The sequence below is a fragment of the Labrus bergylta genome, chromosome 20, assembly GCF_963930695.1.
Source record: "Labrus bergylta chromosome 20, fLabBer1.1, whole genome shotgun sequence".
NCBI classification, from domain to species: Eukaryota; Metazoa; Chordata; class Actinopteri; order Labriformes; family Labridae; genus Labrus; species Labrus bergylta.
The window spans coordinates 14,247,318-14,275,265 of NC_089214.1; the positions used below are offsets into that span (position 1 = coordinate 14,247,318).

Consider the following 27,948-nt stretch of genomic DNA (forward strand, 5'->3'; position numbering starts at 1 on the left):
AAAAAAAGGCCAACTGGAGCAACTGGGGGGGCGAGCTCTCACCGACAGGCAGACGGCCGACCGTCTCCTTGGTGTGTCAGGGCCTTTACAGCAAAGATATAAATTACCAAAGTGGTCTATCTCAGAAGAATATAATTTGAGTCAGAAAATAATATGTATTAGTGACTCTTAAAATCTTTACGAGAATAAGTAACATTTTCAAAATGTGACAACAACCCCTGCTATCAGAAAGAAAAGCCTAAACGTCTCCTAGTGCTAAATCCTAGCTCAAGGACCAGGCTGGTTATATGCAATCACCAAAGAGCTCTGACCAGGACCATAAGGACTCTGACCAGGACCATAAGGACTAATAAGAGAGTGGCCATTTCTGTCACTAAGACCCCCCATGGAAAAAGCTTTTAACCATATGGATACAATGACTGTTGCACCATTGTCGCAGTTACTAAAGGAGCTTGGCTTCAAGCCATCTGGGACTCCCACTGCAGGGACGCATTGGAGGGTATTACTTTAAACTCCCCCATCCTCTATCTCTATCCCTAGAAAAGTAGCCAGTTAATGGAGGTCAAACACTGACAGTTTCAAGACAAATACAAATTTCTATCCTTTTTAACGATGTCAAGTTTCTAAATTGGTTCTACTTAGCAATAGTTTGAGAACATTCTGTAGCTTTTTAATGGATTGTATTCCGCTGCAAACTCAGACATCTCTGTTAAAAGCCTGACTCAACCACCCTGCAATAAGTTCATCTGATGACAATGGTGATGGTTCATCAGTACATCTTTTTTGAAATGCAAATTACCCAAAGCATTGTGTTCCCATATCAGACAAACTGTAGGGGGCTTCAATTTGAGTGGTGCTTGTGAAGCAAAGCTGATCTTCTTAACTATGTACATCCTGAATTCAACTGTATAGCTGATGCTCTTTGATATCTATCAACTATGGCATCATATTATCATACTAAGTGTGTTATTTTACATTTAAAAAAATGCCCAATCAAATTAGGGACCAATATAAAACAGCCGATGGAAGCATTCAATCATGTTAACAATATTAAATTTCATCTAACAGTTGTGTTTGGGGTATAGGAATCGATGCCTTCTCAACTGTGTTGTGAAACAATATTATGATGTTGGTTAGGATTAGGAAGTGGAAAAATGCTAATACCATAAAGCTAATTGGTATTAAATATGTTGTTGACCTTGAAGTCTGGCACAATTTTTCTTTGGATCTTCATTATGCAATGCCTATCAATCTGCAAAAAATAATTAGTCGTGTGACTTCTAAAGGTTTAAACATTTAGAAAAACAGTAAACGTTGAATAAAATCGCTAACCATTTAAAAGTTAGTTGTTTTTTTAAAAACATTTGGTAAGGTGCGCATGTCACAGCACAAAGCACAGAGCATCAGCTGTTAAGCCAGTGTTTCCCCTATAGGTTTACAGCGTTGGGGGGGGGGGGGGGGTGGAGACAAGCCGACATGCTGAAACGGCGACACAAACACTTGAGGGAATCTTGGTGTTCATGTGTTACTTTTAATGACAGATGTCCTTAAATGACTTATTTCCCTGATTTCCGACTCTATCCACTATCCTATCCCTACAATAAAGGCACAAAAAGACCAAAAAGAAATCTTAAAAAAAAAAAAATTGGGCCACCCCCCCCAATATAATGGTAGGGGAAACACTGTAAGCGAAGTATCCGTCACGAGCTGCACAGGTGGTGACTTTCTTCTCCACCCCTCCTTCTCACCGCTGTTGTTCTGAAGAAGTGTAGAGCGCTACAGTGATCTCATAATCCAATTATATTTATAACATGTAACATGCCACTAATGTTTTAAATGAACGAAGATTAAAACATTAGAAAAGCCGTAGGTGAACCTGCGGAAGGATCATTACCGGTTTGAGATCCCCGCACCCGAGGCCGCGTGGCCCCTCGGTGCTGGCGGCGGATCATCAGGAAAACATTTCTCCCTCCCTACATTCAGAATGTAATATAATGTTAACGTCACGAGGTGGTGTCCCCGTGTATACCTGTTGAAGGAAATACTTTTTTAAAATACTTTTTTAACAAGCTGGCCGACGCCCAACGTGTACACGTACAAAGCTGATCGCTTGCTCTTACTGACATTGTTCCCTTTTTTTCTAGATCCTTGCTTGTGTTGTACTTACTCTCTGATGTACGTCGCTTTGGATAAAAGTGTCTGCTAAGTGAATTGTAGAATTGTAGTTGTAGAATTGTACACTTTCAGCAATTTGGTCAGTTTTGCACACCACTAGTCTTAATTTCCTTTTATCATAACTGGGCTTAATATTCCCATTCTGAGTGTTATCTCAGAAAAACTGCTGTAGTGCAAACATGCATTATCTAATTAAAGCCAAACAAATACCCTGCACAGACTTTATGCTTCCAGGGAGAAGGCACCTTGAATGAAGCTGTAGAGTATTTCTTATGATCATCTGAAAATCTCTGAAATATATCCAGTGAATAATTGGACACAAACATGATTGAACAAAACCATGATCACATTCAGCCAATCCTTAACGTTTATTTATGGATACGTAATCCGAGTGGCTCTGGCGTTGGATCAACAAAAAAGTTGTCCTCTCATTTTTAGTTCTGTGTAGGTCTAGGCCGCTTTCCAGGCTGCTATTTAAAACTGGTTTGGCCACACTGATCTCTATCATCATATCATATAAAAACATATAGGTCAACCAGTCACCATTATTTACAATTTGAATTTACAGACTTTCATGTTATCATAGAGCTATTCTACAACAGCGCCATAACGAAGCTTTGCCCTCATTACGCCTTAAGACATTCATATTGATTTCACATAATATTGGTGTCCCAGTCTGTGAATTTATCGTTGCAGAAGCGCTAGAGAGCACGGTACTGCCTGAGTGGGAGCTCCACACATAACACACGGTCAGACATGCATTGGACACAAACACACAGCGCTGCGTTCCCCCACCGGCTCCGGCCGATCCCGGCTCAGCCATGTTACTAGCTCTGAGGGCTGCACAGAGGGGGATCACTTCATCCCCTCATTACACGCCATGACATTGAGACTGAAGGCTGAAGGTCACAGGGATGTAAATATCGCACTTTGAAACAACAGTCTTGACTTAAAATGTATTTTAATAGTCATAGTGAAAATAGAACAGTATAACATCTATTTTAAGTAGAGTTTAAAAATGTTGAATATCGGAACACCATTTCTGTACTGTGCAAGTTTTTCCCCCAGAAAAATCGGGATCAGTATCATTCAAAATAAAGTGTATTAGAGAAGTACAACAAGTTTGATCCAGTATAATGCTCTGATGTACATGAACTTGAACACATGACCTTGTGTCGACTGATCTGCTGAGTACAACATTAAAGGTCAGGAACATATGCAGATTAAAGTAACCTTTCATGTTGTTCTGTGGCAGCTAATCTCAGTCACAACGTCATGAGAAACCACACACACACACACACACACACACACGTATACACACAGCCTTTACTGTGGCCCTCTAAGACTTGACACACATAGCCAACGTCGCTATTTAACAGGGTCACTGCAGAACTGAGCTCCCATCACAGACGTTGAACCTGGGTCACTCACACAGCCACAACCTAGTTACAGGTTTGTCAGAAAGTGGTGTGATTAATCCGAGTAGGCTAAATGCAAATTCTAAGAACAAAAAGTGGATTTGCTTTGTTACTATGTAAGGCCTATACTATTCTTCTGCTGAGTCCAGCCAGCAGGATGGAGGGCATTTCCTCAAATAGTTAAGCCTTTAAAAAAAAAAAAAAAATCCTGTGAAACATTAATAGTCTAAAAAGTACATCTCTCCCAAATCCTTCCCTCCCGAGATTGGACTTTCTAAAGATCAATCCGATAATGCGTATTTTGATCTGGGGATGATTTATTTTTCCTTCTTTCGTTCTAATGTACTGAATATAAAATTACACTGGTATGGCTAGTCAATGTTTTAAACTGATTACACATTTAAATGCATGTTTTAGTAGATATAAGAGCCGGGGAAATGTAATACAGACATGCAAAAGACAAACAACATAAGAGCGAGGGAATCACTGAATGCTGTTATAACTGAGCTGGAATCACAAAAGGACTTCAGGCATCAATAAGGAAATTTCAAAAACACTCAGAAAGCTGCTTAATGAAAATGTTGAAGAGGGAAACTTATGCAAATATAAGTTTAGCAGTGATTTTAACAGCATAATAACAGCCGACCTATAAAAACCAGTCTGGCTCTGGCAGAGAAACATTGGAAGTCTGAGCAGTTAATAATTCACTTTTGAAACTGATTTGGCAAAATGTAATAAAAGAGGAAACACAAATACACATGAATTGTTGAATTAAAGATGGAATAAAATGTTTTTCTAAAGTAGTAAGCTATGTTAATGCAGTCCTCTTAGTTTACCACGCCAACATTAACAAGCTAATCAAGGTTAACTCTAGTCAACTTTATGACAAAGTTCACTTCTACAAATAAACCCATTCTCTGAACAAACGTGTAGGTCGACTTACCTTCCCAGTTCCTTGCCGGGGATGATGGTGTAGTGGTCGGTGAAAGGTTCGTTCTTGACGGTGGTTTTAATTTCTGACAACAAACCGCTGACTCCGCGGGTCTGGTTCGGTTCGGCAGCATTGTTGTGCTGGAAGCGGGTCCGGCTTCTCGGGTCCCCGGACCGGGGGCATTCGGGGATCATGGCGACGTTTAATTGGAGCGGTTCGTTGGCAAAATAAAAAACTTGAACGAAAAAGTAACAGACTGCTTCTAAACAAAACAGCTGGCTACACGTTGCGAAACAAATTCAGCAAAAAACATTCGTGTGGCAAAAATGTATCACTGATAGGACGAATAAGATTTAAATGCATCCGCATAGGAATATATTTTGGCAAATAACGCGGTTGACAAGCTCATTTTGATGAAGTCCCTCGGTCGTGCTTGGCTTTTCGGTTGTGAGAGGTCCTCAGTCTGCTCGCCACTGGTCAACCCGGACTGGTACTGTGCTTTCAGTAACCATGGGAGACTGTGTTGATTGACAGGCAGACTGACCAATTGGATTGGAAAGGGAGGAAACACACAGCGTCACTGCCATCTCGTGCATTCAATCGGTAAAACAAAAAAAAAGAAAAGAAAAAAGAAAGATGAAGAGGTTGAAACTTTTCAACTTCCTAATAATAGGCTACTATAAAATAAATTAAACTCTGTTACTGTTAAGTGCTTCTTTGAAGGGGAATAAATTCGTGCCTTTGCATATTCTGATCATTTCTAAACTTAATGAAGTGTACATGTGCCAACTCTTTTTCTTGAATTTATTCATTTACAAAGAAAACCTCATGTAGTCATTTAATCATTCACTTTTATACATTATGGTTGAGCTCATATTTGCAATAATTAAACATGGAAATATTGTTTAATAAAGTAAAAAACATAAAATAAACAGGGAAAAAGTGTAGGCATAGGAAAATATTGTTAAAGAGGACATATTATCCCCCTTTTCCCTCTTTTCAAACAGTCCCCTGTGGTCTAAATGAAACATCTGTGTTGTGCTTTGGTCAAAATATAACATGAATAAAGCACCAGAGGAGGTTTGTGACCCTGTATAAACCAGCACTCTCAGAACGCTCCTTTTGGTGTGTGTGTCTCTTTAAATGCATGAACATTTAAAACCCTGAGTTTTCCCAGTAGACATCACTCCTATGTAGTGAGAATTTTGAAATTTGAAACAGCACACTTTTCACTGTGTTGTAAGACTTATGCAGACCACAAACAAAAGACTGGATGGGTTTATTTCACATTTTGTGGGTTGGTTTTCATACTATTTTCCAAATTTTCCTAACATGTCCTCTAAAGTGTGAAAAGAAAAGGGTCAGAGCATCAAGAATTGTTCCAAATATAAAGGCAGCCCTCACTTACACATTGCTCCTTAAGCGGACCTCAGCTCATCGCTTGCATTGTGTAGTATACGTCGTCTCCTGTTTTATTCAGCGGTAAGGAAACTCACTCACAGTATAAACTGTCATCTGTGATGCACTTTGAGCGCTGGCTAGTGCACGCAAGGGGAAGAGTACGAGCAGCGAGACATGATTAGTTCACTAAATTGGTACCTTGTGGCAGATATTGGTCAAAGGTTTTACATGCTTACAGCTGCTACAGATGACTTCATTTCTGTCAGGACCTTAAGACAATTTCAACCAAACTCTGGAGAAAATGACCAACCCTGCCTGATGCTCGAAAATTATCAATGTCACAAAACTTTCAATATTCAGTAAAAGAAAAATCATAAATGAGTTTTAATCAATTGTTTGGACAAAAATACTATTTTGTTTTTGTTTTCATTGAAGTTTGAATCCAAGCACTCTTTTCAGCCTGTCTAATTTCATAATGATATTTCCCCCAAAAACGTCTTAAATTTAAATTTCACAATGTTAGTGTCTTACTAAAGTAGAATCACGATCGCCTAAAAATTCCGCCAATCACATGCCTCTCAGTCGCAAGTTCAGTATTACCGATCTCCTGGTTTGCAATAACTACTGGTTTCAAATCGTGTCTTTTTTAGGTCTTACATATCCACACAATGACAACAAAGTAACAAAGTGACCTTTTTATTGATATCCATAAACAGTTGTATTGTGTGATGGAGCGGTAGCACAGCCTGAGTATTTCACAACCTGTTCTCAGACAATTCAGAACTGTACCTTTTAACAGTATTTACACATGTGTGTCATCTGTACACACAGAACAGAAACAAAACATACAACAAAAAAGCATGCTTCAGTGAGTGTTGCCACATTCAATCCAGTTATTCACATAGTCCCTTTGTTAGATTCCATTTTAAAAATGAGAATAAATTAATAAATAAATTAAAAAAAACATAAATATAAAACAGCTGCTACAGTTTCCCACCACCTTAACTTTCTGTGGATATTCAATGATTCCTAAATTCTTCAAAAGAGTATTTCAATATTTTTTAAATAGCTGCTGTCAACCCACTTAAACATCACTTATATAGAAGTGTTTTTCTCCATTCTTTCTAGGATGAATATCAGCCTTCATAATGGACGATGTATTTATTTAACATATCAACCTAACATAAACAAGACATTCGTACATTTTCTACATATCATCAGGAACAACACACAAAAGTATTGTGTTTTTGTACTCCATTGTTGTAATAAACTGCCCAAAGCACAGATTACTTGGATACATGCAGCTCTGAAATGTCTAACATGGTGAAGATATTTGCGACAAGAAAAAAAACCTTGCGAACTTTAAATGCTGCAGACTTTTCATGATGAAACGTGCATAGCCACCTTGAAGGTGAAAAGACAAAGAGATGTTCTGTTAGCTGAATGGAAATAAAAACAAACACCCTCGTGGAACATTTCCTGCACTGACAGATAACTAGCTAGCTTAATTGATCATAGAAAAAAGACACGCATATCAAAAACGCAAAGGCTCCAAAAGTGAAGGCAAACTCTCTGACTGACGCTTCTCACAACATAAAAAAAAAATGCAAACAAACAAAACATTCAGGGAAAGCTCCAGAACCTCCCTTTACCTATGAATACAATATATATAAATAACAGTACAAAAGATTGTAGATAAAAAAGAGAGGGAAGATGCAACATAATCACAGCCTTGTTTTCTTGTGAGCTGAAAAGGCCTCGCCACTGTTAAGGATGAACGCAGTTCTAATGACCTGACTGCTTTGAGTTTACCCGGAGAGGTCGTTATCTGATTGTAAACAAATGAATTCCTTAATATTTTCACGAAAAAAAACAAAACGTTTTTTCTGTTGCTTTGGTTCCACCCTATTACCCCATTTTTTAGCATGTCTGTAGCAAGCACATAATAATAAAGCACCATCAAGGTGAAATTACATAAACATTTAGCATTTATTTTTAGAAGTCTTTTAAATTAAGAAAGTTTAAAAAAAAAGTTCTGAATGAGTGTACAGAAGTGTAAATTGAGAAAACAGGATCAATGTCTCTCACATGAGAGACATGGACGAGTCTAAATATCTGCTCCTTATTATATTACTATCATATTATCCCATGGCTCGACAAGACTGTAGATGATGGATTTTTCTATGAAACCCAAGTTAACATTTTATTACGGGTTCTTTTTTCTTTTACACAGAATGCTATCGTTGAAGAAGTATTCGCTCATGCCAACAACAGTAATGTTATGTTAGACTGCTGTTAAAACCAATAAACTGTGGATACAGTTATAGCTATGGCAGCAAAATGCCTCTGATACTTAGGTGTAATGAATGTGAATAAATGTGTTAAATAATTTAAATAATATATCTTATACTCCACTTTTCTGTTGTTGATAGATGCCTTCACAGTCATGGAGTCTTGAGCTGTTGTTGTTCATACAGTTTTGCATGTTAAAACATCTGTGTTTCATCTGACTTAAAACAGAAAATCAGGTAAAACAGAAATCGCTCAGTAAAAAAAAAAAAAAATCAGTAAGAAAAAGCCTTGATCCACACCTGTATGAATCTTTGACAATGGCTTGAGACTTCAAAAGTATAAATTGAAGAAGTTGCCCTTGAAAATGATGATCTACATTTGCAATGACAAATAATATTACACATAGGCGCAGTCCAGTCAATGCATGTGGCCTTAAGAGATAACAGCCTTCTTATCATTTCAGCTTTAAAACATGTAGGACTACAATATCTAGGTTGTATTTATACTTGGCTTTGAAATCAAATAGCTATCTGCCTGAGATGCACAAGTTGGCTTTGTGTGGGGTAAAACCAAAGACTTTCCTTCTGTCAGGCTGATATACAAACCACTTGGCATCACAAACCCACATGCCACACATGAGGCAGTAAGTAACTGAGGCACAGTTTCATTACTGGACTCGAGATGTAGACAAGAGGCTGGGAATGCATGAGTGTACACTGCAGTCGCTCATGGTCTGAGACAACATTGTAGACTGTGGAAGAGATTGTAGTACAAGGTCTTAACTATTGCATATATTACACTGGTTCATCCAAGGGCCCCAGGTCATATTTTGAGTTTGTACCAGTAGGTTGGGATTGGTTCAAGTGGCTGATCCAATGATCCACTGCCCTTGGACATCTACATGCTACTATGCACCAGTCATGTTGTTTGTAAAGGTTGTTGGACTGTAAAGGTTCAGATGTTGGAGTACCTGCTCCATGCAAAGAACAACACCGTGGAAAAGGAACACAGTCTGAGAGTTCGGTAGAAGACTTCAATTAGACTACAGGCAGCTCTAGTTCAAATTGAAGGACCAACAATTCTGAAAGGGAAGTACCACTCCTGATAGGAGGGTTTATCGAAGTTGAAGGTACAATGTCCACATGAGTATTCTTTGATTGTAAGTCATCATGTACATCCTGTTTGCATTGTCGACGTGATCACCCTCGGTCTCGACAGACAGAATCCCAGGAGCCCTTGTGTTGGAATTGATGGCTACTTTGAGAGAGGAGACGTGACATCATTGTCCCTGCTTTTGAATATTGTTCAGAGCAAGTAATATGAATGACGATCTGAAGAGCTCTTCCAGCGACATTGCGGTCCATTCAGAGGAGAGTATGAAGTATCTGATCACAGCAGCCGTCCTCACTTTGGACTGAACCAAAGGGGGCCAGGGAAAGTGAAGTTGCAGGTTCAGAACAACGCTCTTCTCTATGTGATATTTTCTTTCTTCTTTGGGAAAGGCAAAAACCTATCCTACCTCTGATTGGATAACTATGATATTCTTATCATAACCATAACCAATCTCTAGCCTTAAACCAACCAACCCAACCAACAGGGGCAACAAATATTTGTGAATCAGGGTAGGACAAGAGTAAGCCACGTGTTCTTAGTTTTTTAGTTCTGCATCATGGACCAATCCAATAGTTCTTGAGTTTCAGACTTTAATAGAATATTATCGTTATTGTTGAGTTTACCCCCTACATTATAAACACTTATTTAAGTCGTTTACCGTAGTCTGAATCTTGCTATTTTGCCACTGTACTTTAAAATGTTTAAGAGGTCTTCCAATATTTCTCACATTGCTTCCATTTAGCTGAACCACTCCAGTTTGTCGGGAATATTTTCATTTTTTCCCCAAGACTTTTGTGATTTTCTTGAGTTTCTGCTCATAACTGAAAAGCTTGTTGAATGTTTCAGCAGAATTCACTTTTTAAAATGATCAACATTACTTAGAAAATGTGTATGGATAGCTTATCTATTATAGACCTATTCCTTTAGGTGCCACTTTCCAAGTGGGAATTGTTTGGGCCATTATTGAGGTCTTCAACAGTCCCTCAGGGATCAGATTAGACATATTTAAAGCTATTGATAGCTCTGAGTGGAGCAAACAGACGGGATCTATGACACATAAGCATCTTTACATTGCTTATGGTTTTAGATTAGTTTCAAGTTTTTTACTGATTGACCCAAAGGCCTTGAAAGGTTTGGTATCTGGCACCAAGCTCTGTCATATTCCTTTCATTCTTTGTATTCAAGATCCCTGACATGGATCCTTTGGCAGGTTCCTCCTGGCTAGTCACAGCCCAGATAAAATATATATATTGATTCTTGTCGACACTCCAGAATAAAAAAAACACTCTACATGATTGTTCCTTTGGCATTAGATCTACCAGCCTTTGCATCCTTCTGATGAGCCCGTTTAAAACTGCTTTTTACACACATTTATACATCTATCTGAATATTTTAGAACAGCAGACCTGAGAATTTGTATGCCTTCATTTGCACACTTTCTCATCTATGTTTGAATTCACAGAGTTGATGCACAAGTATATATGAAATATTATAATTTTGTTCCATGAAAATCTGTCACATAATAAATACATTTACTGAGATTTTTTTAAGTATACCTTTTACTTTTTGATAATTTATTTATTATAATAATATTAATAATTAATATAATTCTTATTTTTTGTTATTCAATACTTTGAATTTAAATATTGATTGTGATTTCAAATTCTCATCCCAGGTGTAAGGATTAATTGAAAGGATAATTCTGACAATTTATCTAATATTAAGATTTGATAAAAATTTCTTAGATGCTATGTAATGTTCTTGTATTCAGTGCTATTATGTAACATTATTATGATGTATTATTATTGTTTGTCATTTCAAGGTATTTCAATTTTTGGATTGGACATGATGCTTTCTGCTACATGCAATTTTAAATGAACTTGATTGCATTTAACATTGCCTTATTTAGACAAACATATAATTAAATATTATTTTAAAATGCTGTTGCAGTGTTCCAGATCCCTCTGTCTTTGAGATAACTAAAAAAATATCTGTTGTTCCGCAGTGGCCCAGTCATCAAGAACCTCATAGAAAGGTGAGCGACACACAGTACCAGGACAGTGACGTACGTGTATCTACAAGACAAAAGTCTAAATTGAGTACAATCCAGGTATCTTTAGAGAGATGCAGTATTGATTTGATTGTCCCGTCTTTCTCATTCCAGGCCAAACGTGCTGGTTTCCTCCACTGCAATCAGCAGTTTCTCATACAGCATGGTGTATGAAGGGTATGGAGGCAAGTCCAGGCGGTTAAAACAGGTGTGAGCCCTGAGAGAGAGAGAGAGAGCGAGAGAGAGAGCGAGAGAGAGAGAGGGAGAGAGAGGCAGAACGAGAGGGAAAGAGAGAGGGAGAGAGAGAGAGAGAGATAAAGACAGAGTTAGTCGCTGTTTCCTAAAAAATAAAATATAGACTTACATAAAGGTAATGCAGTTCAATCATCATTAATGGGCCTCCATACATGTGTGGTGGTGACTGTGTCGGCAGAAACACTGTCATCTGTCTGGATTTTGATGTTTTGGTTTGTTTTGGTTGACTCAAGGCGGGGAGCTGGTGTATTTCCCTCAGCCAGTGACAGCACACAAGTAAGTTTAGGAGTGGATACAAATCAGCGATTGGATGCGATTCAAACTGGCGAATATGAAGGATGTGGACATAGCGGCGGTTAGCTTGTGTTACCGTGCGGTATCTTGCAGTGAGTGTAGGTACACACTTCGCCCTCCAGTGAGTGTGTGCTTCTGGTGGAGATTTGCCCAGGAAGAGGGGCCCATTTTGAATGGTGTCTTTAGAAGTTGCAACGAACAATGCTACTGACTCTACCTTTAAGTCACTTTGACAAACGTTTAGTGAGGATCAAGGACACCAGCACAAAGATGGATCTATTCAAGAAGTTCAAATCTATACCCTGTTCTGGTAATGTGTGATCATTTCTTTGGGCACCATGATTTGGCAATGTTTTTACATTAAGGTTCTTTTTTTTCTCTCTCCTGGTTTAGAGTCTTGTACTTTCAGCACCGACCTCGTAGTTTCCTGTACCTGCCTGAGGTGCAACAGCAGGGAAGCTTTCTCTATCTTATCAAGTAACTCTCAATCTACTTGTAAAATACACGTAATGGCCAACCGGGTAATGGTAAAAGCATAAATGCCAGTATAGTAGTAGCAGAAGTAGAAAAACTGGCCTTTAAATGTTAAGTACACAGTAATATGTGGGTAAAGATTGCTTATGTTTGCCATTAGGAGCCTGTGGTCACACCAGACCTAGACAAGATGTAGCTAAAAATTTGAATTTATTAAAATGAGAATGTGTCAAGTTAGATTATGAAGTTCATTAGTTGACCAAAAGAGCAAAGAGTTTTACTTCATATTCATTATTATTATTAATATACTTTATTAATCCTGCAACAGGAAAATTCAGTTTTACACTCTGTTTGGCCTGGAGCAATAACAGTGCAGGCCAGCGGGGGGAATCGGGAGGGGGGAGGGGCAATTGTGCTTTGTCATGGTATGGGGCAACTGGGCCTTGAGTGAGTGTGCACTAAGAGCGCTAGAGCAAAAAACTTCCTTAAATCGTGCCATTGATTTTAAGTAACAAACTAACAAAAGCAGGAGAGGTTGAAGAAGGCTTTTTAGGAAACAGGGTCAGATACCTGGGAAGAGATGTGACTTTGCCCCACTTCTCAATGCAGAAGCGCCGGAGTCCGTTGGATCCACGCAGTGCAGCGAAGCCTTCGTAGGGCACGCTGGAAGTCCCTGTGACAAACTGCAGCAGGCGGAGTCGCTGCTCGTTGTTGAAGCGCTCCACAGCAGCCCAGAACCAGCGCATCACTATGTGACCATCATGGTAACCTGGTGTTTGTTGACATGTGACATCAGGTCAGCTCAGGTTACAGGGTTATAACAAAACTAGTATTGACTGATTCATTACTTACTGTATTTGATGTAAATGTACATCTCCAGCATTATTGACATTTTCATTGTAGTAAAAACCTTATTTTTTAGCACATGAACAGTAGATATACACCACAGTTTATTCCAAAAACCTATTCCATGAGACACTGCTGGTGCACTTTTTCAGACTCAGATGATCATCTTAAATGTGTCCAAGCCTTTAAGTACTGATTTTGTAGACACACACCCCCTCTATACTCTGTGTTGGTCCTCCAGTCACCGAGGTCGATCTCTACTGTACCAGCGATAACCAGCTCCAGCTCCCGGGCATCAAACACTGACACCAGACGGGAGTCTACCACCTGTGAAGTAACAACACACGAATGTTTCATTAGCCGTTCTGTGTGTATTACGCGTATGTATTCACACCAGCTATTCACATAAAATCTTTATGCTAGCTATTATTCAGAAAGAAATCCCTACAGAGGGGCTTTATGACCTTATTGAACATCGTCCTAAACATGCTGCTAAAGTCATTTGATGTGTCATGTTCTGTCTGAATGCTGAAACAGCGTGGTTTACCTCATAGAAGCCTCTGACTAGCGCCTCTGTCTGCTGCACCACTCCTCTCTCCACCCTCCACTTGGCCATTCGCTCAATATAATCCTTTTTGTTCTTTTCTGTAACCTGAAGGTGGGAGCCCCCGGACTTTAGCTCCCGCTCCGTCACCTGGCAATACAGGAAGTATTGGGTACAGTTCAGAAAAGTATATTAAAAGCTTTTGAAAAGACATACTTAGGTAAAACAACACTATGTGAATCACGACAACAACACAGAATCAGAAGGTTTACATTTAATGATAAATATATGGTTAGTTCTGTTACGCATCAGGCTGAACATAGGCAGACACACGCGCCTACCTGGCCAAAGACCTCCTCGTTGACAGTGAAGGTGAGGTCCAGGATGTCAGTGATGTCGTTGTCCTTCATCCACTGCAGAGACTGGTGGAACTCCTCGTCCAGGTACTCCAGATCAGACAGGTCTGTCGCCCTGAAGGACAAAAAGAGCTCACATAGTAATCCTCAAACCCACACACAGTCTGCAAAAGCAGGAGGATATTTTCATTTCAGCTAAGATGAAATTTAAATAAATGGACGACAAAGCCCAGAATAATCGAGAGAATATTGTCAGGGGTTATCTGACATTGTTATGGCTTTACTTTAGCTAAACGCTTTGAAAACAAAGGACATGATTAATGATTTTAGGAAGACTCAATCTAGTCCTGTGCCAACCATAGTAAAGGGTGATTGATATAGAGAACAACTACAAATATCTGGGCACTGTGCTGGACAACAAACTGTCCTTTGAGCAACATGCTACGACAAAGAAGGTCCAACAGAGGTTGTATTTCTTAAGAAAAATGCATTATTTTAACGTATTCTCTGAGATGATGACCCTCTTTTCTAAAAGTTTTATTGAATTGGTTTTGATGTTTTGTATTATTGCCTGGTATGGTAATCTGGCTTTAGCCAATAAAAACAGACTTGGTAGCCTGGTAAAAGATTGCAGGGAGGAGTCAAGTCCAGGTGAGCGACTTCTACAGCAGACAGGTGGTCAGAAAGTCGACTTCAGAGCCCAGATCAGCCTCTCTTTGCAGAGTTTAGTCTTCTCCCCTCAGGCAGACGGTACAGACTAAAAGGCATCATGTCTCATTTGTACCTGCTGCTATTTGTCTGTTGAATAGCAGTTGAATTCTAATTCCTTGCTCATTGCACGCTGCACTTTTTTTTATTTCTATCTGGATGCTGGAGCACCTCTGCTGGGCTTCATGTTTTGCACTTGATGTTACGATTTATTAGTGTTGTTTATGTACTTGTATGTCTCCAGCTGCAAACAAATTTCCCTGTGGGGACAAAAAAGATACCTTTGACCTTTACAAGCTTTACTCACTCAGTACTTTTGATTGCGCTTTGAATGTTGAATGTGGTTTGTGTTTTATATGTGTCATATACTTGCGCTGTAATTTGAGTTAACTGCATACAAACTGATGCATTTACACAACTGAAGTGCCTAACTGATGAATCAAGTTATATGAAGGCTGGAGTGTTTTCTTGATTGTTTTCATTTCTGATAGAACAGAAAACATTGTTGAAAGTGGTTGAATGTGTGAGTGTGTACTGACAGCCTCAATAGGGCCTTGTAGAAGGGTCTGGTGAAGAAAGCATCCAGCAGGTACTGATGGATCAGTGCCAGGCCCAGGATACGACCGCTGAAACGGAACCTGGACACACACACACACACACACGTACAGAGATAATAAGAGCCAAGAATAAAAGCAGTGAAATTAAAATAAGACACTGTCACACATGTTCATGAGTAAATGGACTTATCATAAAAAGTTCATGAAATGTTTTGGTGCTTATCAAATATGTGATTATCAGTCACACTATTCCAGTTTGTTTCAATAAATGGATGAACTGTACAGTACACATTGATAATAAACACTTAGCACCAAAGTTTCACATCATATCATATTAAAAAAAACAAAAAACACTCAGATCTTAAGGATCACCTCTTGCTCACACGTTTTCACATCAACACAATCAGTAATTAGATCGTCTTCATGTTGTGTGTTGTGATTGCAAAGCTTACCATTCCAGATGGTTCTCAACAAACGCAGACATCGGGCTGATTTGAACAGTGTACGTATCGTTTGCAGAGTATTCAAAGAGCCCGTAGTACGGATTAAACAACTCCTGAGACAAGAGGAAGAAGAACTCTCTGGACGGACCACTGTAGTCCAATCTAAGAAGATAAAAAGAGAGAGGAGGGATGAGAGGAAAGATGACGTATCTTTCACAGTAGGGTCGCTTGCTTTACCCTCACAGTAGAACTAATGTCATAGCCTTCTTCAGTCAATGTTTTAAAACATGTCTCAACTCTTGATATTATTTTTGGTCAGTATGAGGTGCCAGAAAAGATGTAACACAAAAACAATATTTTGTTGTATTGGTGATTTGGCAAACCATCATCCTCACATTTTCAAGACAGAAATGACCATGATTTGGAGAGATGCTTGTGTCAATCTTACGACTGTAAATTTAGCATTCAATCTCTGTTGGTCTTGCTCCACGTTTGCAGAAAAATAATTGGCAAATCTCTGCTAAATGCCACCTTATGTTTGCCAGCTACTGTAACTCGAGCTTGTCTGCTGTGTGGAGCCGGTCAGGGATTGTGCAGATTGTGAGGTGATCAATAAAACAAGCTGCCTGCTGTTTCTGGAAAGCCCTGGTTATGGGAGTAACGGAACCAAAACAATGTGCATTCAGAGGCTGAAATGCTCTGTGGAGCTGAGAGCAACTACAGAATTAGATGTTGTGCGGGTCCATTGGTTAGAATTTTTACATTACACTTTTTCATTGCATCTGTTATTTTTTATATATATAGCTTCTAGTTAGGGAAGCATTTCGAATTATATACCAATTTTGAGAAAAAACTTGTAAGATTTGCAAAAAATGGACTGTGTGCTACAAAATAACACCGGTGGTGTGTGTGTGTGTGTGTGTGTGTGTGTGTGTGTGTGTGTGTGTGTGTGTGTGTGTGTGTGTGTGTGTGTGTGTGTCTTACCCCTCCTCTCCCAGGAAGGTGACATAGAGTTTGTTTCTCTGCAGCTCTTTGCGAGAGTACGCCATCACCTGGTTAAAGGTTCCCTCCAGCAAGTGTTCTCTTCTGATCAGCAGCCTACAGCAGCCAGGATGAGATTTATTTTACAACATGGAAGTCTCAATTACATTTCATAGCCTTGTCTGTGAAGCAGAAAGACAAATCTGCAGGAAATTGGCGCGTTCCTAAAAGTAGTTCAGTTAAGTTTAGGGTACAACATTAAAAATCTATCAAAAACAAATGAGAACGATACAACTTTATAAACAGTGTATCCCATGAAAATTATACCACCATTAAATAATAGATGAAACATAATTCATTAAATTATTGAAGATCAGAATGTGACTATGATTTTTAAGCACTTTTAACTCTGATGGTCACTTTATACTGCTTTGTTCTGAACAAAATCAAACAGCCACTCTTTATACTGGTATACTGTATATATACAATATGTGTCTCTGTCTACTAATGTACAGTATATGTTGTTCTTTTGTCATTATTTGTATTAGTTTTTGCTTGTCATTGTGAGTTTAATGTAACTTGTTTTCCTGTTTACCACCAACCTGCCAAGGGACTACTGATGAAATTTAGCCTGTGGCTATAATCTGGCATATTTACATTTTTATGTTCATTAATGTGCACTGTCCCTATTTTGAATAAATAAATACATACATGATCTAAGTCACAAAGAGAGAGCACTGGGAGCTGTTTATTTCACCAGAAAGCTTTCACTTGATGGTAGAATAAGCGTAAAATCTGTGATTTGTCTTACTTGATCTTGCCTGGTCCCTGTCCGTAACCCTTTGCTTCTAATTTCCTGTAGAAGTTTCTTAGTTTGGCTTCAAAGTCTCTTCGGTAAGGTGCGGGAGCCCTGGCCCTCTGCAAGCCTGCAAATAGATGAACAAACATGCAGAATCGGTCAGAATAGAAGGAAACATAAAAACAAAATAGTTCAATACATAATACTGCAAAAAGCCTTCAACTGAAAAAAAAAAAACCCAAACAAAAACAAGTTGATTTAAAAAGTCAAGACTGATTTTGAGTGTTTCGAATTGAATTGTAGAGAGTTTCACAGCTCATTGATGAGTTCAGTTGTTGTTATGGAATGATGTTTAATTGCCCCATCCCATTCAATAAAAGTGACATGCAATTCAATCATTATTTTGTTGTTAGTAAAACAACATGATTCAACAGAAAGATTTAAAAAATAAATAAATTGAGCTTACAGAGTGGATATGAAGTGGACTCTGAAAGATTTCTTACAGTGAGGCTGTATTTCACATAATTTGTTTTCAGTCTAACTTTTCTCAACAAAAACATAACAAATAAACAGCACAATTACAATTCAGGCTTCTCTGCTTTGACCCAGTTTCAATTCACAGAACCTCCAAAAACATGCATACCCAAATACAAGAGCTGGGTATTGTCCACAACCTCACAATTCAATTCGATTTCAATTCTTTGGGTCATGATTCGATTCAATATCGAATATTGATCAATATGCTTCGATATCAATTTAATAAGACATACAGATGACAGGAATACCCAGATAACTCGTCGCAGTACTGTGTTCTGATATTTGTTAAATAATTATGTGTGCATTGTTTGTATAGGTTTAGAACAAACTGACTCAGAAATGTATTTCATCGTTGTATTATTCTTTAATAATAATAATAATAATTCCTCAAATAATAAAACATTAAAGTACAGTATGATCTAAAGGGCACAATTGTGCTTGACCTGAATTCACAGCACCCACAGTGGAGAGGGGAATCATTACAACGGGAAAAATCAATCTCAGGATTTCCCTGAATCGATATTGAATTGGGAAAATAATAATTGCAATGCATTGATGAATACATTTTTTTTTAACCAGCCCTACCAAATACACACTCTTGCGGCTGGCTTGAGGATTTCTGCGCTCATTAAGATAACACTGCATCCAAACAGGGCACAGCAGGCTCTGTCAAACACTAATGATCATCATTGTGAGGTTTCTGTGTGTGTGTGTGTGTGTGTGTGTGTGTGTGTGTGTGTGTGTGTGTGTGTGTGTGTGTGTGTGTGTGTGTGTGTGTGTGTGTGTGTGTGTGTGTATGCCTGTTTTTGTGTGTGATTGCATGCTAGATAAGTGTGCATCTATACTGTAAACAGGGCTCCAGAGTTTTTCCACCTTTCAAGTAACTTTTTTCCCCATATAGAAATCTCATTACACATCTCATGATTGGACAGTCGGCTGTTTTGGTATTGTTTTGTTACTATAAGAACGAAACTCGTTCTTAAGAAAAGCTCACCTCTACATCTTCTTAAAAGAGTGAGGTGGGAAAGACATGCAGGAAAGGAGCTGCTGGTCAGACTTGATCCAGGGCCACAACCTAACCACAAGGCCACTGGCACCCCACAACACTGAAATGTTGAACATGTTTTTTTTTTCTATTTTGTCAGAAAACGAAAAAAAATCGAACTAAATACGTTGTATTTCCACGTATTCTTCTTTTTCTTTTTAGGTAGGGGAGAACGCTGCAGGGCTTCCAGTGCTGGGAGAAGAGAGCCTATGTAAGAGATTTCAACGGCGTCTTTGTTTCATATTGGGAGCATATACGTTTACCACTGTTAAGTGTGAACAACCAGCATTTCAACACTGTAAGTGAGAATCTGCACATTCATAAAGATTACAAGATTATTATCAAGATCAGAAATGTTAATAAGAAGCTCCAATCATGTGTGATTATCAGGCCTGACGACTTACCAGGAGAGTTCTGTGGTGAGGAGACGGGGGAACAGCGGGGAGAGAAGCTGAAGCCCGGGTGGATCGGGTGGGGTGGAACATAGGACATGATTTCCTCTTCATATAAGCTATAGAAGCAGGACACAGAAATGTAAAGAAAGGAAACAGATTTTATTTGATCTTTTACTTCCCGAGGGCCAAGCAGAAGGAATGTGCATGCAGATGCTTGTAAAGGGAATAGAAGATGTTAGTGATACATTTTGTTCTTTACCTTAACAGGATGACAAGGTCTGCATCACACGACAGCTTCTCCACCCCCTGAGTACCTTCTGTCCGGATGTAGTGGATCTTCTCCCTGAACAGTCAACCAAAAAATCAGTCCTATGTATGAACATACATTCTCTTTTTATTCATGCTTTACTTCTTTGTCGCTCTGTTGTCCAAAAAAAATCGAGTGACAGGCTGAGAGCTGGAGCTGAGGCGGGTTGTAAGCCTCCTGACAAACAGTTACACCTCGCACACCTGTCAATCAGGTCAGCTACACGCCTTATTGTGAATAACACTTATCCTTTAAATAATCTGAACTGGTGAGTTATCAAACAAGAACCAGGCAGTAACCATGTTTATTTCTGCTGTAAAAACAGGCGCTTTTTTAATGGGTGTGTATGTGACTTCCTGTGCTTCTGTAGTCAGTCTGCATCTGCATAATTCTTTTTTTTTTTTTAAGATTTATTTTTGGGGCTTTTGTGCCTTTATTGGAGAGATAGGAAAGTGGATAGAGTTGGAAATCAGGGAGAGAGAGAATGGGGAATGACATGCAGGAAAGGAGCCACAGGCTGGATTTGAACTCCATACACTGGACATGCACACTATCCACCACGCCACCAGCACTTCATTATTAAACACAGGAGGCTACTGCTTGACCAAAACCTGTATGGACAGTATAGGCTTCTGCATCTGAAGCTATGAAGAGAAGCATACCTCAGTGCATGGTTTCTGCTAAGGCTGGGCTGTCGTTCCTGCAACATGTCGAATATGTTCGGCTGTCGAAGGAATGCCACTATCTTGTCATTGTAAGCTTAGGAGAGAAAGACAAGACAGACGCCATCAGGCATTAACACAGGACTATCAGAAAGAATAATGAAAAGCGGGAAAAAAAAAAGAAAGAACAGTATTAGCTGATTAAATGAAGGGTGAGATATTATGAGTGCCTACATGGAGCGCTCAGTTGTTGGGGATCGGTGTGATGCTGGCTTCGTATGGCTGCTACCAGGCTGTTTCCAGGCCTGGCCATCAGAGAAGCCCCCCGACTCCTGGACACATCGGAGGCCTGGGAACAACAGGACACACAAAAGACACTGAGGAACAAGAAAAGCATACACTATATGCTGCCCTTAACACCATGTTTACACGCCATGCAGGGTATCTAAACAGGAAGTTCAGTGTTTCCATGGATTCAGTGAGTTACAATTGTGCTACAACATGAGCCACATTTTTATAAAGGCTGTGTAAGTATACTCTCATATAGCCCCACAGTTAGACAACATGACAGTAATGTGAAGGCTACAACATCATTTATATGTTACATAAATGCACACTGAATTTAGTATTTTGATTACATGTACAAATGTGTAGTGGAAGTGATTTGCACTGTAAATCATGCACATACCAGCAAAACTGTACAGCGACTACCTTACACCTTTAGTACATTTTGTGTTCTTTCTATTCTATCACATATTTTGTATTGCTTTTGATATCTTGATCTTATTCTGTAAAAGATACCTGTCAGCGGGAGAACTGCCGTTTTATAGCTTCTTAATATTATCAGAATCAGAATCGGGGTTTATTGCCAAGTACATTTATTATTATATTATATTATTTATTGTTCTATTTCTTCACTAATTGTTCTGAACCATAACACCAAGTCAAATTCTATGTATGTGTAAATGTACTGGGCAATGAAAACACGGTTCTGATTCTGATCGTTATTATACTTTGAAGTTGTTTTTTTTCTAAGGTTTCTTAGCAAAAGTATTAATGTCTGAAACTGAAATCCTACAAAGTGACACTCCCAGCAGTGTTGATATGTTGAAACATAGCGCGAACACAAGTGTTGATAGTTGTTGAACTTTGGCATTATGTCAAATCTGGTGTTTTGTCTGATTCCATCAAGTCCCATGTGTGCATCTAAACCAACAATGACTACACTTGCTTATTTGTATTGTGTGTGTATCCAAAGACTGAGAAATCCACGTTACTCTGTGCCCTACTGTTGTCCAAATACTATTAAAACATATCAATAAGCCTCACACTATTGTTTTAAAACTGCCCCACATACACTCTTCTTCTTCCCTCTATACTCTCCAAATGGCTCAATGCAGTAAAACACTGAAAATATTCCCCAACAAATTAACCATTTTCTTCTTTTTCAGTAACATTTGATAAAATCTACAGTTTATTTTTGAGAAATGCTGAATATTTTGGTTAGAATAAATATTTTTTTAGATGCACTCTATGCTCAGCTGGTGCCATATGAGCATTATGAAGAGAATTTGAACTACATGCAGCTCTTTTGCGTTACTTTGATACTACAAAATGTGAAGGATCACGAGACGATAGCAGACATAAGTCGTGCTAGAGTTGTCTAGTAAGACATCCATGTGGATGTCAAATGTAGCTATCCCATTACTCTGAAACAATACAGACACTTGTGTGTACCTCTCCTGCGCTGTAGCTGCGTAATCTCTGCAGGTGTTGTCTGTGGGCGAGGTGTCCGGGCAGCCGGCCGTTCTGCAGAGGGATGCGTGGGTCGATGAAGGTTGTGGCTCGACTGTTGTGGTCCACAAAGAAGGACTGGGAGACAGAAAACAGTGGGCTGAACTATTTTGCAAAATTGGAGTAAATTAGGCCCATGCTGTTTAAACGATGCATTTGCAATAGTGTGTGTTTTTGTTAGTTCACTACTCTGGTATGTTTTAAACATGGTATGTAATGAAAAAAAACAAATAATGAGGTCCCCACAGGTTCAAACTACACAGTTAAACAGCTGACCATGATAATCAGTCCAGTGTTTGTCCTTGGATCATTTCACTGGGTTAGCATTTCATAGTATGACGTAGTGCTGACCGTCAGTTCTAACATCGACCCCCCTTGGGTCCATTGGTGGGTCATTCTAAACGCAGTATGTAAGATACCTTGCCCTGGGGGTCAGTCTTGATCTCCCAGCCGCGGGGCAGCTCCAGCTGAGTGTCTGAAAACTTGTTGAGGAAAACCACCAGGTCTCTGTTATGTTGATAACGTTCAAAGTTCCTGGCATCCCGCCGCACCTTCAGGATCATGTGTTTCACACAGCTGCTGCTGGTGAACATCCGGTAAGCTGCCTGGAAAGACAAAATCCTCAGGTGAACTATCACATTTGTGAAAGTTAAATGGACATAGTGTCAGTGGCTTGTGCAGCGTGATATACTGACACAGTGCTTCCAAATCTTATTATAGACCTGTTTTTTTTAATTGCTCAAGTAATAACCAAGGCCGCCCATAAGGGGGGAGAAAGGGGAACGTTTTCTATGGCCCAGTCACATGGTGGGGGCCCAAGGAGGTTAGCAAAAAAAAAAGATGGTCCATTCTACTTTCAAGCAACATTGACCAAATGTTATTTTACACCTACATACTCACCATTACCTCTAAAAGCAAAATGTAAACCCCCCTCTTCTTAAATGAATATGATTTTCTTTGTAATGTTACCAACGTCAGTGAGTCTAGTTAACTTAACAGTCATGCCAGTTATATCACAATTAGTATAGTCAGTCCAGGACCAGCACAAAGTTACATTGCCAGAAAAGAAAGAAGAAGAAAAAGATAGCTGGATAGGGCATTCGACCCCACCAAGAACATGTTAACGAACTTATTTCAATCAGCTGAAACCCATTAGCTGTTGTTAGCATGGAGGCTAGTTGCTAACAGTACTGATCGAATGTGCATACATTTATTGAAATCATCACGTCCTGCAAGCACCTATCAAGTCCTAATTCACCTCTGAATACCTTAGAGTACATGGGAAATGTCCTCGGTGCATGCTCGTGTGTGAAGTACTTACATAGTTACTGTGCAACACAGTGAAGAACTCTGGGTGTGTGATGAACTTGACGGCAGGTGATTGAAGGAGATTGCTGATTTTTTGATGATTGACAGGAGAGGCGGGGCCTGCGGGCAGAAAACAGGTGGATTTATAGTGTACAATATTTCTTTCAGAGAGACAGGGAATGTTGGGAAGAGTACAGGACGACATGCAGCAAAGGGCGGCGGTCGGATTCCAACCCACAGCTGCTGGGAAAAGGACAACAGCCTCTGTGCATAGGGCAAGCAATATAACCGCTAGACTATCGGCACTCTTTCGTACAATATTTCTAAACTACTTCCAGAGGATTTTATGTTTGATTAATACATCAAATTTGATAATAAGAGGGTGTAAAAATCACAACTGCAGATTATTTACAAAGAATATAACCAGAGAGTGTTAATGCCATTAAAGTAGGTCGGTTGTGTCATTCATGAGAATGATAAACACCAGAATGATCTCATTTGTCCTAAAAAGGAACTAGCTTGTATCTGTGATGAGCCTCAGTTATCTATGCATGATGATAATTACGTCTGGGTTCATCTCTTGTAACTAGCGAGTGCATATTTCTTGTATTGATGTGTTTGTCCTTTTTCCTGTTTGACAGAGCAGCCTCTTTTGTGTTAAAAAAAAAAAAAACCTTGAGTGGTCAAGACTTCCTGTACATAAGGGGCATTCCCACTCAGTCTGCAACGCTGATGAAAGCTGTTTGCTGAAACCCGTCCGTTGGTGATCTGCATGCTGCTGCTCTGCCCAGATTATAAAACGTCGGGGGACAATGAGTGTGCTGACTTTCCTGTTTTCTTGTAAGTCTTTATGTGGTTGTGCACCTGACGATTTGTTACTGTTTAAGAGTGTGCTCCTTTTTCTGCTGTTCCAGGCTCAGTTCTGTACCTGTCTGAGGAGAATCTGTTTCAGTCTCTGTGCTGCTGCTCCGCTCTAACCTCGGACCCCCGCCATCTTCCTCTGTGGCCATTGTCCTCTGGATGTTCTGGTACCTGGAAAAAAAAAAAAGAAGAAAGTTGTCTTCAAATAGGAGTGTGAAGATAAGAGACACTAAAACATGATCAGGATCTTTCTGCCATGAGCTGAACATCTTTGCATTTTGTGCCACACAAATACATTTGGAGGTTTGAGTTTACTTTTCAGTCACCAGATGTCAGACTAACCTTACTGTAGACTCTGCATCCAGCTCACCACTCTAAGCACTAACACTTTCTCCTTCCTCTCGATCCTTTCTGAACATTGATCCTGAGGACTGTGTATTCTCTGGTCACGATGAAATGGATGACATTTCTATCTTCTCTTACCACGAAAGAAAAATCTTTGTTTTAAATCCCAAGAAATGTATACACAACACTTTACTGTTTGTATCATATGTACAAATTCTATAAATTTTATGTTTGGTTTTATTGCTACCAACAAATCAAAATGTTACTGTTTTTCGAAGAAAGATGTAACTCTAAAAAACAGAACATTCTAATAAACAGTAAAACATAATTTTTCATGGTATGACGCCATATTTTTCTTGGTCCCCGTCCCCTGCTGCCACATGTCGATGTGCTCTTGGGTAAGTTGCCCCCGCTGATTTGTCAGCAGCATGCAAATGTGTACAGTATGAATGGATCAGATAATGCTGATGGTCACTTTAGCATAGCAGCCTCTGCTGCCAGTGTGTGACTGTGCTGTGACTGTGTATGTGTGACGAGCGATGTAAAAGCGCTTTGAGTAGTTAGAAGACTAGAAAACCATTTTACAAGCTCGAGTCCATTTACCAATTCACAACTGTTTAACATGAAACCTCTCATAACCTTTCATCTTGTGATGTTACAAAACTTTCTCACTAGAACACAACGCATTACAACCATTACAAGGCTTCTTCTTATCACATGATAAACTGGTATGTTTATAATACTTGCGTAGAACGTAAAACTACAGTCTTTAAAAGAGAAAATCCTGCACAATACTTTTGCTCAGGATCACCATCTACTCAACTACTTAAGATCTTGGTGGTGGAAAATGTTTAAGTCCGAAACATTGCAGCTTTTCCTAATAAATGAGGATGCTGAGGGTAGTGTGCAAGATTTTCTCTTTTCGGGGTTAACATTAATTAATCAACTCAATTAACCTTTATTTATACTCGAGAGATCATTGAGAGGCAACCCTCATTTACAAATTACTTCGAGTAATAACAGAATCGATAAATAGGCGGACAACAAATCATTCAAAGAGAAACACATGAGCAATATGAGTTATAAAGATGACAAACAAGGGTCATGTGAATGTGACAGCACTTGATTTCTTTTGATCATATAAAAGTGCCTGAGACAAACCATGCAGGAGAAGATAACTGAAGAGAAATGTTTCTCCTTCATGTAGTTTCAACTGAAGGCTGTTTGACAACATTGATGGACACATGAGTGCGGCCTGAGTATCTCTTTCTCTCTTTGTGCACTTCGGTCTGACCTCCTGTTGAGCTGCTCCATCTGCTGCGTGGATCCCGAGCGGGGGATGCTGTGGTTACACTTGCCGCCCTGGCTCGGTCTCTGCCAGGTTGTGGTCCGGTTGACGTGGTCCACATAAAAAACTCTGCCATGGCTGTCGATTCGAGCTTCCCAGTCTGTGTCAACAGAGAGTTGGCGAGAATTAGAGAGTGTTTTAATTAAGTACTGCCCAAACTCGCAGTAGATTAGTAAGATACATACATAACTGAAAAGTTTCACTATCGTGAGCACAATTTTCAAACATTTGTGTTTTGAACATCATCCACTCACAGAGATTGAGTTTCTACTTTAGAGAAGTTGGGTCTTTTCCCACTGCTTTGATGCTGTACATCATAAAAACAAAACTCTGAGGAGAACTAATCCCTTCATGCATGGTCTGATGCCTGCCTCAGAGATCACTCCGACTTTCAGATGTTTTCTGACAAGCCGATTGGATATAAGCTTATCTCTCTACTCTGTAACATGAAAATATAAGAAATGTGAATAAACTGTGAAAATACAGCAACTCACAGCCAGTGAGGGAATGCTTGCTTGTCTTCATAACTGCTGAACAGTGCAAATCAGGGAAAGGGTTCAATTTAGGATCAACTCAAGGCTTGCACAAAAGAGCTTTCAAGAAAATCTTTCTGAGATCCCAGGAGGAAGTTTCAAAAATCTCTCAATCAATCTGTCATCTTGTTGTGTCGAACCTGTTTGGCAAGTTCGACTAACATCTTCAGTAAATTAAATTTAACATGACAATCTACCTGATGAGAGTCAAGTATTCACTTTTGTTTGCAGTAAATCCACTAAAGGGAACTACACTGTTGGGCATAATTCTCTGGGGATTTGTTAAAAGGAGCTTTGATTTCCATGATCATCTGACTACAGCTGTCAGTCGTACAACAGGAATAGTTTAAACTAGGTCCTCAAAGGAAGAATGTGCAAACATCAACAGCTCAAGACAAGGACAATTCTGTCCGCCGCGCTAAGTGCTTAATTATGGTGCATTCCAATTGAATAAATACTTTGTGCAAACGCGAGGGGAGAGCGGTTGGACGTGTGTTGCTGTAGCAGAGCGGAGGCTTCAGAATAGCAGAGGTGACGCCAAACAACAGTTTGCTTTGGTTTCATGCTGGTGCTCAAGGGCGACATCCCCTGGATCAAAAAGTGGCACATTCTTCCTTCAAACAGATAAACTCTACTCCATATCTGACTGAACATTGTCATGTAAATTATTGTGGTGGGGAGAATGTTGAAAATGCTGTAGAACTTCCCGAACAAGCACACCATGTTTCTAACTCTAAATAATGCACGATATTGTCAGCACTTTTTTTCACGGTTGATTTGTTTAAATTAAATGTAAGAAGAACATAATTTGAGAAGCTGAACTCCAATTTTAACCTCATAATTGAATTTTGATAATACTGTTCATACAGCTGTCATAATGTATGGCATTTCATATTAAGTGGTTTAAACAGTGATTGAAAAGATTACAAATTGTTACTGTTACACTGTTACCAAAGTATTTCTGCCATCCTGTAGTTCTGCTTTCTGTTGTCAAAAGAGTAGAACTACAGGTATCGGGATATCCCCCCCAACCCAATAATTTCATACAGAACCTCTACCAAAAATGGATTCAAGGAAGATACTACGAGGACATATTTACCTACATAATTATGAATGACACGGTTGCAATTTACCACCCAATAGTACTGCTCAATCTGGCAGCTCTAATAGTTACAG

General features: G+C 39.3%; 2 protein-coding genes across 2 annotated transcripts in view; both read right to left on the reverse strand.

The window, feature by feature from the left end:
* The window catches only part of stk17a (serine/threonine kinase 17a), a 31,407-nt gene extending 26,401 nt beyond the window's left edge, over positions 1-5,006 (reverse strand). Inside the window, exon 1 of the mRNA XM_020637294.3 lies at positions 4,537-5,006. Within this exon, the coding sequence (XP_020492950.2) occupies positions 4,537-4,718 (182 nt within the window). The 5' untranslated portion in view covers positions 4,719-5,006. The remainder of the gene's footprint in view (positions 1-4,536) is intronic.
* Positions 5,007-6,605: 1,599 nt separating this feature from the next.
* The window catches only part of LOC109986588 (E3 ubiquitin-protein ligase HECW1), a 76,815-nt gene continuing 55,472 nt past the window's right edge, over positions 6,606-27,948 (reverse strand). The window contains exons 13-30 of the mRNA XM_065948955.1: positions 26,186-26,339; positions 24,614-24,717; positions 23,699-23,805; positions 22,797-22,982; positions 22,321-22,455; positions 20,818-20,932; positions 20,584-20,680; positions 19,874-19,957; positions 19,624-19,730; positions 17,650-17,764; positions 16,842-16,955; positions 15,867-16,019; positions 15,397-15,495; positions 14,135-14,264; positions 13,797-13,943; positions 13,462-13,576; positions 12,974-13,172; positions 6,606-11,597 (exon numbers count right to left, since the gene is read on the reverse strand). Of these exons, the coding sequence (XP_065805027.1) occupies positions 11,486-11,597; positions 12,974-13,172; positions 13,462-13,576; positions 13,797-13,943; positions 14,135-14,264; positions 15,397-15,495; positions 15,867-16,019; positions 16,842-16,955; positions 17,650-17,764; positions 19,624-19,730; positions 19,874-19,957; positions 20,584-20,680; positions 20,818-20,932; positions 22,321-22,455; positions 22,797-22,982; positions 23,699-23,805; positions 24,614-24,717; positions 26,186-26,339 (2,273 nt within the window). The 3' untranslated portion in view covers positions 6,606-11,485. The remainder of the gene's footprint in view (positions 11,598-12,973; positions 13,173-13,461; positions 13,577-13,796; positions 13,944-14,134; positions 14,265-15,396; positions 15,496-15,866; positions 16,020-16,841; positions 16,956-17,649; positions 17,765-19,623; positions 19,731-19,873; positions 19,958-20,583; positions 20,681-20,817; positions 20,933-22,320; positions 22,456-22,796; positions 22,983-23,698; positions 23,806-24,613; positions 24,718-26,185; positions 26,340-27,948) is intronic.